Source organism: Pelobates fuscus, chromosome 3 (assembly GCF_036172605.1).
Source record: "Pelobates fuscus isolate aPelFus1 chromosome 3, aPelFus1.pri, whole genome shotgun sequence".
NCBI lineage: Eukaryota > Metazoa > Chordata > Amphibia > Anura > Pelobatidae > Pelobates > Pelobates fuscus.
In genome coordinates this window covers 320,368,010-320,385,734 of record NC_086319.1, presented here as the reverse complement: position 1 = coordinate 320,385,734, position 17,725 = coordinate 320,368,010, and the positions used below count along the sequence as shown (strand labels likewise).

General features: G+C 42.0%; 1 protein-coding gene across 1 annotated transcript; it reads left to right on the top strand.

The window, feature by feature from the left end:
* Positions 1–472: 472 nt before the first annotated feature.
* Positions 473–15,797, top strand: RCCD1 (RCC1 domain containing 1). The gene is made up of 8 exons (XM_063448928.1): positions 473–781; positions 1,803–2,021; positions 2,967–3,120; positions 5,146–5,267; positions 10,577–10,654; positions 10,752–10,904; positions 13,072–13,101; positions 15,640–15,797. Exons 1-8 carry the CDS (start codon positions 619–621, stop codon positions 15,774–15,776), a joined length of 1,056 nt encoding a protein of 351 aa, XP_063304998.1. The 5' UTR covers positions 473–618; the 3' UTR covers positions 15,777–15,797.
* Positions 15,798–17,725: the final 1,928 nt, after the last annotated feature.

Below are 17,725 nucleotides of genomic sequence, written 5' to 3'. Positions count from 1 at the left end.
ATTCTATTACTTACTATAATGATCAAGGTACTTTGAAAGACAGGGTTAACGTTACATTATATGATCTTACTGTTGCATGGTACTATGGAATAAAATGCAAGTAAGGGATAAAGAAGACATACACCAGTATATGAAATTTAGTATATGCAGTGAGAGGATAAAGTCACTTATTTTATTCTATTCTCTAGCAATAAAAATATTCACATAAATCATAATTCATTTTTTATTTTTTTATTCTTTATTTGCATTTTCAAGTCAATAAAAGGAGCAAAAGTAACAATGGTAATACATTAGTAAAGACAAAGGTATATCACAATACCATAAATCGTAATTTTTAAACTGACAGGACATAGAAACTGGTTAACAGAGCGTCTAATCTTCAGAAAAAGAATCCAACAGAGCAGACTGGAACTGCCTGCTTCTACCTATAGCCTGGACGTTTGTGTTGTATTACCGTCTGTAGCCGCCAGGATGCGCTAGTCAGCTGACTCCGTCTCAGTGGGCGCTTGATCGGAGCATGTGCAGACACTCTATACGGACCGACCGTCCCCATCTCACCGCGCAGGGAACTAATCGAGGCCGGGGATCTGCGGCCTTCATGGTCTAATTTGGGGACAAATGGTGTGGTATGGGTTTGGATACAGAGGCTTCGGGCAGCTCGGGGAAGGGGAGGACCCCAGTGTAAGGCTTCCAGAACCAGTGACCATCCCAGGAACACGTGTAGAGAGTAAAGACATAACTAAAGCAATCCCTTCCTGGAGCTACACAGCCTTCCTGACAGGTGAGACAGGCTGGGCCTATTGTATCACCCCATCTATAAAGCAGCAAGATAAATAGCTAGTATTACATCATGGGGGAGGGGGGGGGCATTATCATTGCCATGTTCACTACCATTGACTGGACACTTTCTTTATGTTGAAGGGCCTGGCGTGAAAAGTGCTGCCCTGCTGTATATAGCCAGTTTATGCTGTATATAGCATGTATATGCTGCATGACTTCTCATAGATTAATCACTTGGCAGGACATGTATAAAATGTGTCATGTTCTAAAAAGTGGTTTAAAGTACAAAAAGTGGGGTTGTCACTATGGAAACTTATAGAACCAGCAGGCACCACCTTTCCATGTTTGCACCACTTTTCTGAACACAGCACCTTTTTGTACATAACCTCCATATTAAGTCCACATGCTACAACTTAGGCAACCTGTTTTGTTTTCTGTTAATCAATTAAGAATTACCTGGCTGGGAACACATCCTTATAACTGCTATCCCTAGCAATAGTACACCTGTAAAGGTAATTATTGTTATTCGAGCATGAAAAATACATTTTACAACTGTGTATCTGATATGACCGATGAGGTCATCTATGACATACATTTGAGAGGTAATGTGTTTGTGCTTCTCTGTTATTGAGAGTATTTAAACTGGGGAGGGAAAGGTTCTCTACGATGCAGTTTGCCTGAAGTAATAAAAAAATATAAAATTGGTCGGAAATCTCAGATACACAGACGCTGCTGGTGACTTCCATACTATTCTTGGGAGTGGAAACTGAATAAAATGTTTTATTTATGTTATAAGTGTGCTGTTTGGGAGTTTTTAATTTTCTTCTGAAACTTTGGCTCATTTTAGGAACCTGGAACCCAACAGAGATTATCAGTTTTTAATTAGCCTGGGGGCCAGTGCAACAATCCATACACTTCCACATGTACAGTACATACTTTAGCTTCTCTCATTCTCTGGTTAGAGTTGGTTTTGTTAAACTCACTTGTTCTGTATCTAATAGTAATTTTGTGTCTTTGTTCAGGTGATGACTCCCTTCTGCTCTCAGGGTTTATTAAAGCATTGCCGGGGCAGTATCTCCACTCCCGTGGCCTGGGATGTCTTGATGTTTTGCCTTCAGAGAAGTACCTGATGGTGCTCTTCAAAGACCGTGTTGAATGTTGGGGAACCAACTCTCTGGGTCCAGAAGATGCTCTACCAGAGGCCTTGTGGAAAATGGATCTGCCTAATGGACACAAAGCTGGTAATCCAAACTTTATGGTGTGGACATTAGCAAGCAGGTGCAGTATCCACACTGACTTCAAAATGTAATAATTACTTTTCTAGGGACACTTGTGATATATATTTATAATAGCATATACACACACATATGTAGAGCCTAAATGGACACTCTAAGCTTCATAACCACAACAGCATGCTGGTATAAGAAGTGTCACCCCCTCCCACACACACAGATTGTATTCTTGCTGGCGGTCTGCTGGCACCACTCCCCATCTCTACTACATCATATGGAGAGCTGGAAGCTCCTAGGCAGGAGCTTCTGTTGGCTCTCCTGAGCAAAGCTCTGCAGTACTGATTGCTCTAAGTCAATTAGCTAAGCCCTGCACTACAAGTGTAGCTCAGATGCGGAACGTCGTGCTCTCCAAAGAAGCAGTTGAGTAATGGTGCAGAGCCCAGCACACCACAGGTAAGAAATACAACCATTCTAAAACATACAAAGTATTACATTTACAATGTAAAAATGTAAGTCCCACAGTACCATAGAGGCATTAAATGTTACCACTGCAAGCTTAGCGAGCCCATGGCAAACTTACCAGCTGTGAATTGCTACTCACTAGGGCTACATTTTCAGTCGCTAATTGCTAGTGGAGATTTTGAGCCCTATCTATATAATCTATTTTCTATAGCACTGCTAAGCTTATCCTTTAAATAGCAGTTTATGAGCACAGCAGAGGGATCGGGAAATTCTACTTCAGCAGTTTGTTTTGTATAGTATATTGCAGACTGCTAAACTGAAACCCTTCGTACATGTTTTTGGAGTAAGATGGGATACACTTCATGTTGAGAAAGAGTAGACCGATGAAAAAATTAAAATGAAAAAACAAAACAAAAATCTATTATAAAATTGTTACTATTGTTATTATTTTAAGTGCTGTTATAATTTTGATTGATTTTTTTTTTTTTTTAGCTTTTCCTTTGGTAGATAATGGATATGTTCTCCCCCAACCCCCATTTTTTCGTGAGCTTCCGCCTAAAGTCCAAGCTCTCAAGTTGTCTTTAGGAAATGAGCATGCTGTTCTTCTGACATCAGACCACGCGGTGCTCACATGGGGAGCTGGGAGGTAAGATGCTCATCTGTTAATGGACTTCCTCAATGTGTGTGATGCAGGAGACCTAATGAGATCATACAATTGTTTCTGCCACACTATCGGTATAATTCACTTTTTTCTAAGGATACTTATAGAAAATGAATCTTGCACGGATGCCTTAAAATCACTGCTTCCCTGTGCATTTTTTATGCACCCTTTTACTATGGCAGCGCTTAAATATTTGCTTGGAATCTAGGAGCCATGTTTTTCAATGTCAAAAATACAATTCATAAAGGGACACTATAGTCACCAGAACCACTACAGCTTAATGTAGTTGTTCTCGTGTCTATAACCTGTCCCTCCACACTTTTCAATGTAAAACTGCCTTTTCAGAGAAAAGGCAGTATTACATTGTTGTCTAGTAACACTTCTAGTGAAAGTCACTCAGACGGCCTCTACAGTGCATTCCGGGTCACTGCCTCACAGTACGCAGCTCCTACATTTAGCGTCTCCACGCTCTGCATGGAGGCTCTGGATGTTCCCCATAGAGATGCATTCATTCAATTCATCTCTATGAGTAGATACTGATTGGCACAGCATGGCGTTTTGCCACACATGCACAATAGCCTCTCAATGCTTTCGTATGGGAAAGTATTGGATTGGCTGAGATCATCAATATTGATGATCGCAGTCATGGACGCAGGGCCAGCTGCGGCAAGACCAGCACAGCGTGGTGAGAAAAAGGTTAGTAAAAACAAAAAAACCCTTACCTGTGTGATTTGAGGGGGACCAGTCACCTAAACACACACTCACCTACACACTCACTCACCTACACACACACACACACACACACAAACGCGCGCGCTCACCGACACACACACACACACTCACTGTCACTTTAATCACAACACCACACAATGTCCCTACCTGGAGCTGGAGTAGTTCGGCTTTCCCTGGGGTCCAGTGGATCTTCAGTCATCTCCCTGCTCTGCTCCATAGAGCGCTGTTTAGTGATGCCGGAGGACGCACGAGGGAGCAGAGCAGGGAGGTTACAGCTCCCTTGCGTGCCTACCCGTCTGCCTCAATCCTCCCGACGACCGGCCACACATGCCTTCCCTTTAGCTGGCCAGCCGACCGGCCGCACATGCCTTCCCTTTAGCTGGCCAGCCGACCGGCCGCACATGCCTTCCCTTTAGCTGGCCAGCCGACCGGCCGCACATGCCTTCCCTTTAGCTGGCCAGCAGACCGACCGTACATTCCTTCCCTTTAGCTGGCCAGCCGACCGACAGACCGACCGTACATACCTTCCCTTTAGCTGGGCAGCCGACCGACCGTACATGCTCTCCCTTTAGCCTTGCGGTCGGCCGACCAACAGCACGCCCACGCTCTTTATGAGCCTGCCGCCCGCCTCCACTCATAGGCAGCCGACCACCTCAGGGGCTGAATGGGTCGTAAAATCTGGGATTTGTTGAGCCCTGTACTATGGGCAGCGAAGTACAACTGTTTAAAAGAAGGTATGATTTAATAATGGTAAAATAAATTAGCAAACCTTACCCAGGAAAATAGATTTCCCTTAACCTTACCTGCTTGGTAAGTTAATGATCTTAACAAACAAAGCAAACTTGATTTGCTTTTGTTTAAAGATACACTCCAAGCATGAACACTGCAGCTCGCCATAGAAATTATGGTGTCCTTCCAGATTAAGTAGACCCATTTTTTTTGCATTAGCACATTTGTAGCTTGTCCAACCCATTATTTTTAAACCCTTATGAAAGGGAGGAGACATAATCTTCTCCCTTTATGTAAACAGTAAGAGACTGTGACTTTATAGGAACACCTTTAGATTGTAGCTATGTAGACTGTCAGCAGGCAGTGTTAGCTGTTCAAAGAAGAAAATGTTATAACTAAATGTTAAAATACAGTTAATTTTACCGCCCATTTAAATCTAATTAAAATGATGAGAATGTTTGTTTTTCTTTAGTATCTAAATGGAACATGCAAACAATACAAATATATGAAAACCTAATGGTAACATACGTATTTGTTTTGTTCACTGAGACATGGACAACTTGGACACGGGGATGTAGAAGATGTGTTGGAACCTCGAATTGTGGAAGCTGTGCATGGTCTGTTGATCAGAGAGGTGGCAGCAGGGGGTTGGCATACTGCCTGTATCGGTGGTAAGTATAGCATCAGATAACATACCTTTAAACATCATGCTAAGAGTTATTGTGCACATCACAACATTTTACATTGTTGGCAAAAACTGACATAACTGAGATGATTAAAAGTAACATGCAAATTATCCACATAATAAAGGGCTAAGAAGCACTACTCATAATGAAATAAAGCCACAAGCTGTAAATCTGACATCCTATGCAGGGTCCACTATGACACATGGTGCAGGTCCGCATCCGTGGTCATTTGAACTTAAACGTATAGTAAATACTGGGCTTAGCTAACTTCTCCTTTACAATTGTATATAAAAGATCATGACTTTATCCTTCAATCTAAAGTAAGAAAAAGTCTTAATTTCGGTGGCATGGTCTGGCCACTGAAGAAGATGGCTGCTTGATCAGAGGCTCCTGTGAAGTCTCCCGCTACCCGTCCTGATTTCACAGTATAGGCACCTCAAATGGGGAAGAATTCTAAACAATTGGACACTTCTAAGCCCCAGATACCTGCAAGGGCTCTATCACACCATCCCTGGGGCCATAGCTTCGCAAGCTATGCTGACTGAGACTTCCTCCACCAACTCCCCATCCTAGAGACTTGAAACAGACTGGTCCATGGAATCTGCAGGTTTGATTGGGACTAGAGAACGACACCACCAATTCGGACATCAGGCTCGGTTACATAACCTGTGAACCTGAATCTACAACCTTCTTTTTTTGGACCTCAGTTACAGGAGGCCACAGTGGACACCTGAATTCAAATAAGTATCAAGCTTATCTCCACCTGTCCTCCTCCTGACTGTGACCAAAATACATTCAGAATGTTTACAGCCTTACTTGCCTGACCTGATACAAAGGGATCAGAAGGGGTTTATCACAAAAAGAGAATATCTAGGTAATACCATATCTCTTATTTATCACTCTTAATTGGTCTCGAAGGGTCTTTTCTTGCTGTCTACTTACGCAGAGAAGGCCTTCAACAGATTGGGTTTGAATTTTCTGCTTGCTACTCTATGTAATATGGGCTTTGGCCCAAACCTGTTTGCTTGGATGCAAGCTATCTGTCTACACATTGCCCTAGACTGGGATATGTGTAAACAGATCTTATGCTGGACCCTTTGCGTTTCAAAACAGTACCCTCCAGGGTTGCTGCTTATCACTGGAGCTCTTTGTCCTTGCCTTTGACAAATTCAACAAAACCCAAATGTTACAGGCATTCCAGTAGGGACAACTGAACACAGTCGCAGCAGATGCGGATGATGTCTTATTTAATGTGACAAACCAGACAAACAAGACACTCCCCAGTATGATGAAAGAATTTGTCACATATTGTTTCCTAGCCAACCTGACTATCAATTATTCGAGGTCTCATGTATTGAATGTTTCCTTTCCAGGACAGCAAGCCAACCCTATCATCAGTTTCCCTTTCGAATGGTTAGACACATCGATCAAATATCTCGGTCTGATGAGAGATTTTGGCAAATTATTCCAAACCAACTTTTAAACCTTATCAGACAGGGTTCACATACACTTGGAGGAATGGGCATTATCACACCTTTCTTAGTTGGGCAGGGTAGGGGTCATTAAAATTAACCTCTTACTGTAGATGCTCTACTTATTCCAAACCATTCTAATAACAATCCAAAATGCATTCTTCAAATCTCTCAGATCTCTACTCAACAAATATATTTGGCATAAAAGTAAACCACTTATCAGCTATAACACCATGACACTGGCCAGATGGGGCTTGGCTCTCCCAGTCATTAAACGGTATTATCTAGCCACCCCTATGCTATGAGTAGTATAGTACGTCACGCAGATAGGTAGACTTCTGGTAGTGCTGGTGGATGGACAGTATCTTTGGTGCCAAACCAGCAAACGCATCCTTTTATCTCAGCTACGCTTAGAATTTGGCATGCCTTAACTCCCAAAGTAGAGCTGTCATCCTTCCTGTCCCCGATCCATCCACCGGTACCTTACCCAGCATTCCCCCTTGGCCTTGACACAGCTGCATACTCTGACTTCTTGGGACATATCATACCCCAAGTCCAAATATCTTATTGAGAATAGCAAAATGAAGACATTATCTACTCTACTAGGGGTCTCCCAGATTACCCTTATGCTAAATTTTGGTATAAACTATTTATCACTATTTCATTTATTAAACTACAACACCGCCCCCAACTCCTGAGGGACCTGATCTCCTTTTATGCTCAACACCTGAACCTTTGGAATATGGAGTAGCATACTTATTTGCAACTCTTCAGAACTAGGAGAAGGAGCCTCAGGGCCCATGGCTCCCCCTACGTTATGCAGTGCTCCCCCTCCCCCCCATTTGAAATTGAAGTCGGGAGCACTGAGTCTCCCTTCACAAGCTGCAGCAGCAGTGCTGTCAGTTACCACTTGCCTGATGGACAGTGCGGCAATGCACAGAGGTGGAAGTTCCCACGTGCCGCCAGAGGGGGGGCACTGTTCTGGGAGGACTTCCGCCTAGGTCATAGAGAGCAGCGCAGGGGAGAGACAGGGAGAGGAAGCTCAGCTCTGCACAGAGGCATCCAGGCAGCTGCTGGTAAGCGTGAGGCAGTAGTATGTGTGTGTGGTTCAGTCTGTGTGTGTGCAGGGGGGGGGGATCAGTCTGTGTGTGTGGGGGGGGAGGGGGGTTCAGTCTGTGTGTGTAAGGGGCAGGACAGTCTGTGTGGGGAGGCAGTCAGTGGGTGTATGGATCACTCTGTGTGGGGGGGGGGCAGTATGTGTGTCTGTATGGGTCAGTCTTTTTGTGTGTGTGGAGGGGATGGGGGAGGTTGGTCTGTTTGTGTATGGGGGCTCAGTCTGTGTGTGTGTGTGTGTGTGTGTATGGGTCAGTGTGTGGGGGGGCAGTTTGTGTGTTTGGGTCAGTCTGTGTGGGGGGTGGGATGTGGGGGTTTGGTCTGTGTAAGAGCTTGAGCTCCAAGAGAGATACCTCTCATCTCGTGACCTCCCTGATGGATAGGCAGCCTTCTCATCCACCACGGATCTGATTGTGCCACCCCTCCAATGGTAAGGTAAGATCAAGGAAAGTACACTATAAACAGACTCCTCTATACACACACTTCGCATTATCTTGCATCTCCTGAAAAGGTTTTCCAGTTTTCGTGAAAAGATGTCTTGCTTGTAATAAGGAAGGCACAATGGTGGAAATACATGCAGTGCTGGTGTTGCGGTTACAGCGGGGCCCATCGAGTGGCCTGTGCAATTAGGGCTACCCGATGGGCATGTGTCTTAAGGGGCCCAAAACAATTATTGCACCAGGGCCCTCTCTACGTTCATTCCGCCACTGTGCAGCAGCTTTCCCGGCACACAAGCTCTGCCCCTGCTTAAAAGATTGCCTTCCCGTATGGAAACTCCGTCCCTACATGGAAGTCATGCCCCCACTCTCTAGCAGAGGACCTCGCTGTAGAAAGAGGCCTGAAAATGGCCTCCCAGTTCTGCCACAGCCTCCAGTTACAGGTAGGCTTCTAATACTTAGCATGACAGAGTGATCTTGTATGTGCATGTGCTAGTGAGTGAGCTTGTGTGTGTGTCAGTGAGCTTGTCTGTAGTGAGCTTGTGTGTGTATCGGTGTGCTTGTCTTGTCATTAATAAACTCAGCCATGGAGGCTGGTCCAGCCGCGGCGAAACTGGCACAGCGTCGGAACACAGGCTTGTAAAAACACCTTTCTCAGACAATCAGAGGAGGCAGGTACCTAAAGATGCACACACACATTCTGACAAACATACAATGACAGGCACACACTGACACATACATACACACACATTTTCTCTCACACTCACAAATTGCTATTTTTATTTTACAGCCTCCGTACCTTTGGAAGAATTGAGTGGATCTTTCCCTGGCATCCAGTGGGGCTCCTCTCTAATCTTCCTGCAGTTTCTCTCTGTTCCCCTGTGCTCTCTCTGTAGTGATGCCGCATCCGGAGTGATGACATGTTACTAAACAGCGCGTGAGGGAGTAGAGTGGAACTGCAGGAAGGTTACTGCTCCCTGTGGCTGTGGCCGGCCTCAAAGCGTCCGGCTTCAATGTTTCCTGCGCGGCTTAGCAGAGAGCTATAGAGACCTAGCGCCTGGGATTTGTTGAGCCCTGTGTATGTACATATATGTACACACACACACGCACATACATAAATATATACACACACCTTTTATAACTGCCCCCCACCCTTATGTGAATCCTGGAGACGCCACTCCAGTGAGAAGCCTGAACCAAAGTTGGGAGGTGGGATACTATGGGGAGGTTTAAATACTCTGATGATTTCCACCAACTAATACCCTTTTTAGAACTACTGTGGTAAACACAAATGTCCTATTTCATAAAATGATGCAATCACCTTCGGTGCGCTCCAATTGCTATAAGATTTACCACCTCAACGAAAGTATGTGTAATCCCCCCCCCCCCCCCTTTTTTTTTCTTCCCTCCACCTTCTGTTGTACCCGATGATATGTTTTAGCTACTAATTGTATGGATATTTTTGGCTTTGTTAAATATTAACTAGACTTGTATTGATAATTGATTCTTGAACTGAACATTTAAATTTCACTAATAATTGATTCCCAAAAAAGTATTTATTTGTTATCAAATGTTATACAGGGGGGGTGGGCCAATATTTGCAGAAAACCGAAACTTGGTGCGTTTTGTGCATCAATGCGTATGTAATCATAGATAATTAGAATGAAACGCATTAGGCTTGAATTTTCTGTGAATTTTGACCCAGTCTTACATTTATTTGATATGAAATAGAGTTTTTTGTACTTATAATTAGAGGCTGTCCTGATCTTTTCTATCCAATTGTGGATGAGAAATTCAAGTCCGGTATTTAATCTCTGATTAAAGCAAAACTCCAAACACATAAAGCACTTCAGCAAGCTAGAGTACTTTGTGTGACGATTGTAATCTTTTTGTTTCATTTTATTAAGGTGCCTATTTTAGTAGAAACCACCACTTTTATTAAAGAAAGCTAAAACACGTCTGTGGCTGTCAGACAGATGCCTGGGAGGTGCTACTTCCTGGTTGTTTAGCTCCATGGAGTTAAACTCAAAGTACTTGCGCAGAAGGCTTGAAATATATTCCCATAGAGAACATGCATAACAAATTTACACACGTTTTCCTTGGGGATATATCTACTAAACCTATAAACCTTTTTTTTTTTTTTTTTTTTTTTTTTTATGAAGTGTTCCTTTAATTCACTGAAAATTTATCTTCTTCAGATCAGATCAGTTTACAGATGTCTGTTGATTAGTGCAGTTTTACCGTTTATTTCTTTTACCCTATAACTTTGCAGACGGTGGAGACATTTACTGCTGGGGATGGAATGAGTCTGGGCAACTTGGTCTGCCTTCCAAAACATTAGCTCAAGAACGTAAGCATATTTCCCATACAATTTCTGTATTGATTTGGCTCTCAGTGAAAATTAATAGACTCAATCTACTAGTACATTTTGATCTGTTTCACATTAGGAGGGAATGTAGAAGAGGAAGTAAATGAGGATGAAGATGCTGAAGCCGGACAGTTTATTACAATACAGTCTTTTCCTGCTTTGATTGATCTACCACAAGAATGTGAAGCATTGAAGATTAGCTGTGGGTCCCGCCATACAGCATCTGTCACAAGTGAGTGCAAATAGTGGGGAGATGCATTCTAATGATCATTGCACTATCAATGAAAGAAAACATTAATTTCTAAGAAACCTTGTGTTTGGATTTTGCTTCATTGTGTTTGTTCTGTCGTGTTTGCTACCTGGTGTTAAAGATTGTCATCGGTGACAGACCATCTGGAACCCCAACCGGGTGCCTCCGTCAGTCGATGCTCCTAGTGCTCACCGAGGACTCTAAGCACTTCACCAGACACCATCAGCACTATAGACTCCCACAAACCGGCACAGCTTGGTTGGGGATCTCGCCGACCGTCACCCACCATGGACCCAAGACCAGGCTCCAGCTTCCAGTCGGTGAACCTCTCCTACTCCAGAGAGCATAGCAGGAACAGCTCTTATAAGAGCTAGTGATTATAACACAGGGGCGTATGAGTATAGCAATCCCCAGTGTGAATATAGCTGTCCCCTCCCCACATGAGATGAGACTCTTTGTTGAGGGTGAAGAGGAACTGGTTTAATGGTAGCCACACTGGCCTTTGCCCATATGGACCTTGTTGGGAACTCCAACACAAAGACACAGACCAATAAGAACAGTGATTAAATGCACGACACCCCCATAACAAATATACAATACCTCCTCTCTGCCTGGGAGATAATTGAGTCAGATACTGTATCAATTCAATTATCTCCAGGCAAAAAAAACGCACATTTCTTTAAAAAAAAAAAAAAAGTCCCTAAACACATAATATTAAAATAAATGTTACATGCCCTGATAGCCCTGATCTGAGTGACCAACATATCCAAAAATCAGCCAAATCAGTTCAGGGGTTCAGTAATTTTATGGAAGTCATAGTTTTTACCGACCGCAGGCATGGTCCCATAGCTGAAAAGAGTTCCACAGAATCGCAGCTAAGTGCCGCTGGAACCGACCGGGAACCACAAAGTTTTCATGCCGAAAATAGTTACAGGGCATTCGCGGCTAAGTCCCCCTGAGGTCTATTCTCGGTTTTGGTCCATGCGAACAAGATGGCCGCCACCTCGTAGTCGTCCATAGGAATTGCGGCCACCCAGACGAACACTTGGACCACTGAGGTGGAAATTGCAACAATGTATCAATTAAGCTTAACAGGGTGGTCTCCGGTTCATGCGACTGCTCAGTTTCGGAAACATATAATTCAAATAGACAGACTGAGACTTTTATATCACAGTTTACAGGGTCCATAGTCTGTGGACAGGAGGATGGCAAGCAGGCCCCTCCAAGGACTCATGGCAAACTCACAGGAAAAGGGGAGTTAGTCACAGGTACCTTCAATAGAGAGCAACAGGAGACGCTTGCAAAATTATGGTGCTAAATTTCATATTCCACATCTACACCCGATATATTCTAGTTAATGTGCCCCCAAAGATTTTATAACTTTTTGAAATTTATCTTTATATTAGAAATGTTTAAATACCGGTGTGTACATTTGCAGATGGATGTAATTTGATACAGCAGTCTTAGCACTTACCCAAGTCAATCACCAGCTCATAGACTAATTTTTGTAGTAGAAAAGTGTGTTATTAGTACGGGGAGCTTTGTTTAGTTATTTCAGTCGATTCCATATAAAAGGTCTTTGAGTGCAAGTTGCAGGAGTGATAGTCCGTAACCAGCGTTGCATGTGAGCTTCTCATTATGCATTGTGACAGCATGGCACTGGGTATTTGTAGAAAATGTACCTTTAAGATTAAAGATCCCATTTCATTCTCCTACTTAAATACATTGTCTTTGTAAGCTCTTCCTGTTTAAAAGAAGAAAAAAATCATCATACACTAATTCAGTGGCTCTTCATCCAAGTGTATGTACGGCAGAATACCTTCAATTCTAGAATAATGTATGATGCTATAGAATATACCTTTTTAGAATCTTATTTTAAATTAGGGGAGTGTGCCTTGCTTTAACTATCAGTGCATAAGCCCTCTTTCTAAATAATGTAAAACTGGACTGTTGGCCGAACTTTGCCATCAATCAAGTTCTGCAAGTGAAGTTGGTAACCATTTTGGAAGTGCTGCCTGTTATTTATTAAGGTTTCTTCAGGATGTGTTTGTCATTTGTACATTATAGTTTACAAATGATTAAGAAATTATCTAACCAATGTTTTATGGAAACAAAGTTTCTTGTGCCAAATTATTTATTTATTTTTCAGAGTCTGGTGAACTGTATACATGGGGATGGGGTAAGTAAATAGCTTTTATAAGGATTTATATAACGTTGGTTTGACATAATAAAAAATGTTTTTTACAATATATATTCTGGGATGGAACTGTAACTTGATCATGGTGACTTTTTTTTTTTTTTACTTTGCTTAAAATGCATACAAATCCATATATTTGCAACTTCCTCAGCAACTTGACATTTTATATAGGTTTACCATATCCAACAATTTTTTGCAGAGACACATCATTTTATGAAAAGGTATCAAAAGGGTTATCCTGCAGCATGTATAATTCATATTCTGCAGAATTCTTCATTGCTTAATTACTTAAAGGACCACTTCAGCTCAATGAAGTGGTCTGGGTGCCAGGTCCCTCTAGTTTTAACCCTGCAGCTGAAAACATAGCATTGAGTAAGGCTTTCCTAGTGGCGGTTTGAAAGCGTGCGCGGCTCCACTTGGGAGCCGACGTCGGAGGGGGAGGAGAGGACACCAGGGCTGAGGGAGCTGGGCGCTGGATTAAGGTAAGTGGCTGAAGGGGGGGACCTAATAACCCTATAGTGCCAGGAAAATGGGTTGGTTTTCCTGGCACTATAGTGCTTCTTTAAATCGTATACATCTCATTCTGAATTCTGCCTACTATAGGGCAACCCTTTTCATGTACTGCTCATCAATATGTATATGTGATGTGTATCCCTGAACGCATTGTGGATATGGTAATCCTAATTATATAATATACGTTGTCATAGTTGAAATCATTTGGGAGCTACTATATAATTTACCTGCTTCCTCTCACTCCAGCATCTTTACCCCTTAAGGACACATGACGGAACTATTCCATCATGATTCCCTTTTATTCCAGAAGTTGTGACCTTAAGGGGTTGGTGTGTATGTTACAGTGCTGTAACACCCACTCTCTGTTGGCACCCCTGCTGACAGACAGTATTTCAAGCAGAGCAATCCTCAGTTGCTGCCTTCACTGCCAGAACAATGGGTCAGTCCTGCATGAAACGGGGGTTAAGTTAGGGATAGCATCAAAGGGATTTTATAGTGTCAGGAATACAAGCGTGTATTCGTAGAATCCAGGAAGTGCCTCTAGTGGCTGTCTGATAGTTGTTTTACATTGCAGGACTAAGTGGGATAGGGATACTGCACGCAGACCGCTTCAATGAGATGTTTGGGTGCCAATAGTGTCCCTTAAAATGAAAATAACTTGGAAACCATTATAGATAAACTCCGCACTATATAACGCCGGTCTGTCATTGCAAATGCTTGATAAGGTGCGTTCACAGGGTATTGATTCATATGATCACAATATAATTTTGACCATTTATAAATCAATTGCAAGACCCCACGTCAGTTATGTCGTGCAATTTTGGACATCGGTTTTAAAGAAATATTACAGAACCAGGGGCATTATAGTGCAAATTAGGGCAAATTGCACAGAAAAGACACTCCCTCAAAAGGAATGGAGTAACCCATTCAAGTGAAAGCAGCATCATGCCTGAGAAATGGCATTGTTTACATTTTACAATTTCTACAAATCAAACCAGATGGCAGCTACGAAACTAACATACTGTTGGGGATGCATTGAGTGGCTCCTATCACCTAGTGCTGGAACACAGAGAAAGGTAAGAGATATAAAGAAACAAAAAGACTACTTTGTCTGCATTTCTCCCCCACCTGATTTTCTTAGCACCAGGACAAAGTCTAAGAGTCAATCCTGACAACAGGCACCAGTGACAACTGCATGAAATTGTCTGTGCAACACAAATAAAAAAAATCACAAACACACACAAAAAAATAATGGCGGTACCTGCACATTGGCAATATCATAGTCGTGTGAATTTGCTAAATTGGGAAAGTCCCCAGACAGTGCTGCTTTAAGTGATATAGACAGGCATTAAATCCTAATGACTGGTAATAAAGTCCAGAAACAGATAGAAGTGTAGAAGGGATGTTAGAAATGCTAGTGATCAGTGATAATAAAAGGCCTGGTTCTGTTTTTTCGTAGAGAGCAGACATTTTGTCTTGAAATTCTGATGTGAATCTGGCTAAATGGAAAACACTGGGCACCTTAACTTCATATCAATGCTGGAAGCAGCATTTGACACTCTTCGCCTATCACTAGCTAACCATTCAAAAGGGGCGAGGTGGATAGGAGCCATCTTTACAACTTTGGGTTTAAACAGTTTGCAAATGACTTAACCCCTTAAAAGGGACACTATAGTCACCAGCACAACTACAGCTTAATGTAGTTAGACTGTATACAGGAAAGGACTGCAGGACTTTTGCTGCAAACACCTTTTCCAGAGAAAAAGCAGCATTTACATTGACAGTCATGCAGGTGGCCACCAGAAGTGCTACCTGGGTCAGTGCTGAACAATGTGCCCAACACTCCTCGGCCTCCAGCAGGGCAGTGTCCTTTTAAGTAAAGTGGGTGGTGCTACACCCACACTACAGAGTAGCAATCCCTAGCTATTCATACAAATCACTTCGCACACTAAAATTCCAATAAATGTTGTCTTGCTTTACAATAGCTTTTTTTTTTTTATCTTTTAGGAAGATATGGACAACTTGGTCATGGAGACACAAACACCTTGGATCAACCAAAGTGTGTTGAATTTTTTTCTAAGAAACAGCTTTGTGCAAAAGATGTGACTTGTAAATGCTGGAATACATATGTATTGTGCGATTAATAAAAAATTAAGGTAATTTAATCCAATATGGTGACTAATTTGCAGCGCATCAGCTTCTGAATAGTAACAGATGTAATATTTGCCTTTTCTTCAAAGAGGATGGTTGTAGTCACTGCAAAACTGCTTGTTCAAAGGGGGTTTACCTGCTCTTCCTATCAATGAATTCTCTGTGCATCACTGTATTGAAAGAATTGAGTTACAATTTAAAAATTAAATTTGAGAAAAAAAAATTAAATTTGAAGGTATTGAAAGCATCATAGACACTCTAGTTTTTAAATCTGATAGTTTTGGGGCAGGGTTGTCTGCTAGCTGGCTAAAATGCTTAGTTTAGAGCCATAAATGTCTCTCACTGTGTCATTAATAACTATTGGAGAAATACTGTAAGTTAGGAAGGACAGAATGGGAGCAGTGCCATCACATAACACTGTATGAAGCATTTAAAAATAGTTTATTCTCCCAGCCTAAACATATACTAGCAAAACTGCTAGCAGTGTATCAATGAAGTTTCATGATTATTTTAATAACAAAACAAAGCAGGATCAGTTTGGGGGGGGCAAGAGGTTCCCTGTAACCTCTAGGAGATGCTGTAAGAATTTAGCAATTAACATAATCCAGTTCAAACAACACAAAGTAATGGAAAACATTGCAATTGTTTTCGCTTTGCCAGGTGCACTGGACAGAGGTGTGGATTTCTGCATTTACATTTTGTCACACCTCACACATTTGTTTGTTTAAAGTCACTGTAGGCACCCAAACCACTTCAGCTCATTGAAGTGGTCTGGTTACAGTATCCCTATTGCACTTTTAGAGAAACTAATGTTTACATTGCAGCAATAAGTCTGCCTCCAGTGGCGGTCTACTAGACACACTTCTGGAATGTTACTGGACATTTGGTCCCATAACAGACACTCGATGCCCTGCATGAGGACATCCAGCATCAGCTATTTCTCCTAAGAGGAGGGCATAATGCATGTGCGGTACTTGCGGCGTGCATTCCTGTCGAGTGAAGTCAGAGGAGATGGAGCCGAGACATACATACCTATAGATTGTGAGCTTTGCCATTGGCAGATGCACACTAGGTATTATGAGGTGTCATTTGAAGGCAAGGAGGTTGCACATTGTACAGCTCCATCCATTTGTTGATATCATGCCAATTGCAAAGATATTGGATTTTCAGTTAGGAATACATTTTAAAGGTTTATATGTGTGGTCTTTTTAAAATCAAAAGTATTGCTTGAATCCATATCGACCACAGACTCTCCACACAAAGTATGTATGCATGCATTCATTATGTAAGTCAGCTACAGATTTGTGAATATCCGGCATCAAAACAGAAACCAGATCAAGTAGTAGTGTATATATTTTAATTTACTATACAAGTACTGTACAAGTCAAAAAGAAGTACATACGACAAGTTGCCACAGCCATTTGATTTTTTTTTTGGCAAATGATGCAGAGGGAACAGGTTTTAAAAACATGTATAATTAGAGAATTGGAAGAGGACGGCTAGGAAATACAGATACCCCAATATAACCATTTACACAAAAATACCTGTAAAAGAGCGGACTAGCAGTTGGCATGTACTTGACACCACTATTTATGGAGTTACCACTACACCATTTGGTTTAGCCAAAATGACAAAGTTTGCCCCAAAGCAGACCAGGAAAAGTTTGCTATTATATAGGATTACCAGTTTTTGTGAATCAACACCAGACTATGGAGCTTAGAATTCAGCTCTTATACAAGTTACTGTGAAAGTTGCAGTTTTATTCATCTGCTCACAAAGACTGGCAACCAAGTAAATGAAAAGGTTTGACAACTTACCCATTTCTTCAAAGATCCTTTAAACAATGCTACATTTATTCATCAATGCATTGCATAAAACACTAAGATTTATGTGATTCTGTTCAACTACTTCCCATATCTTTAATGTATGAGGTACAAATTTC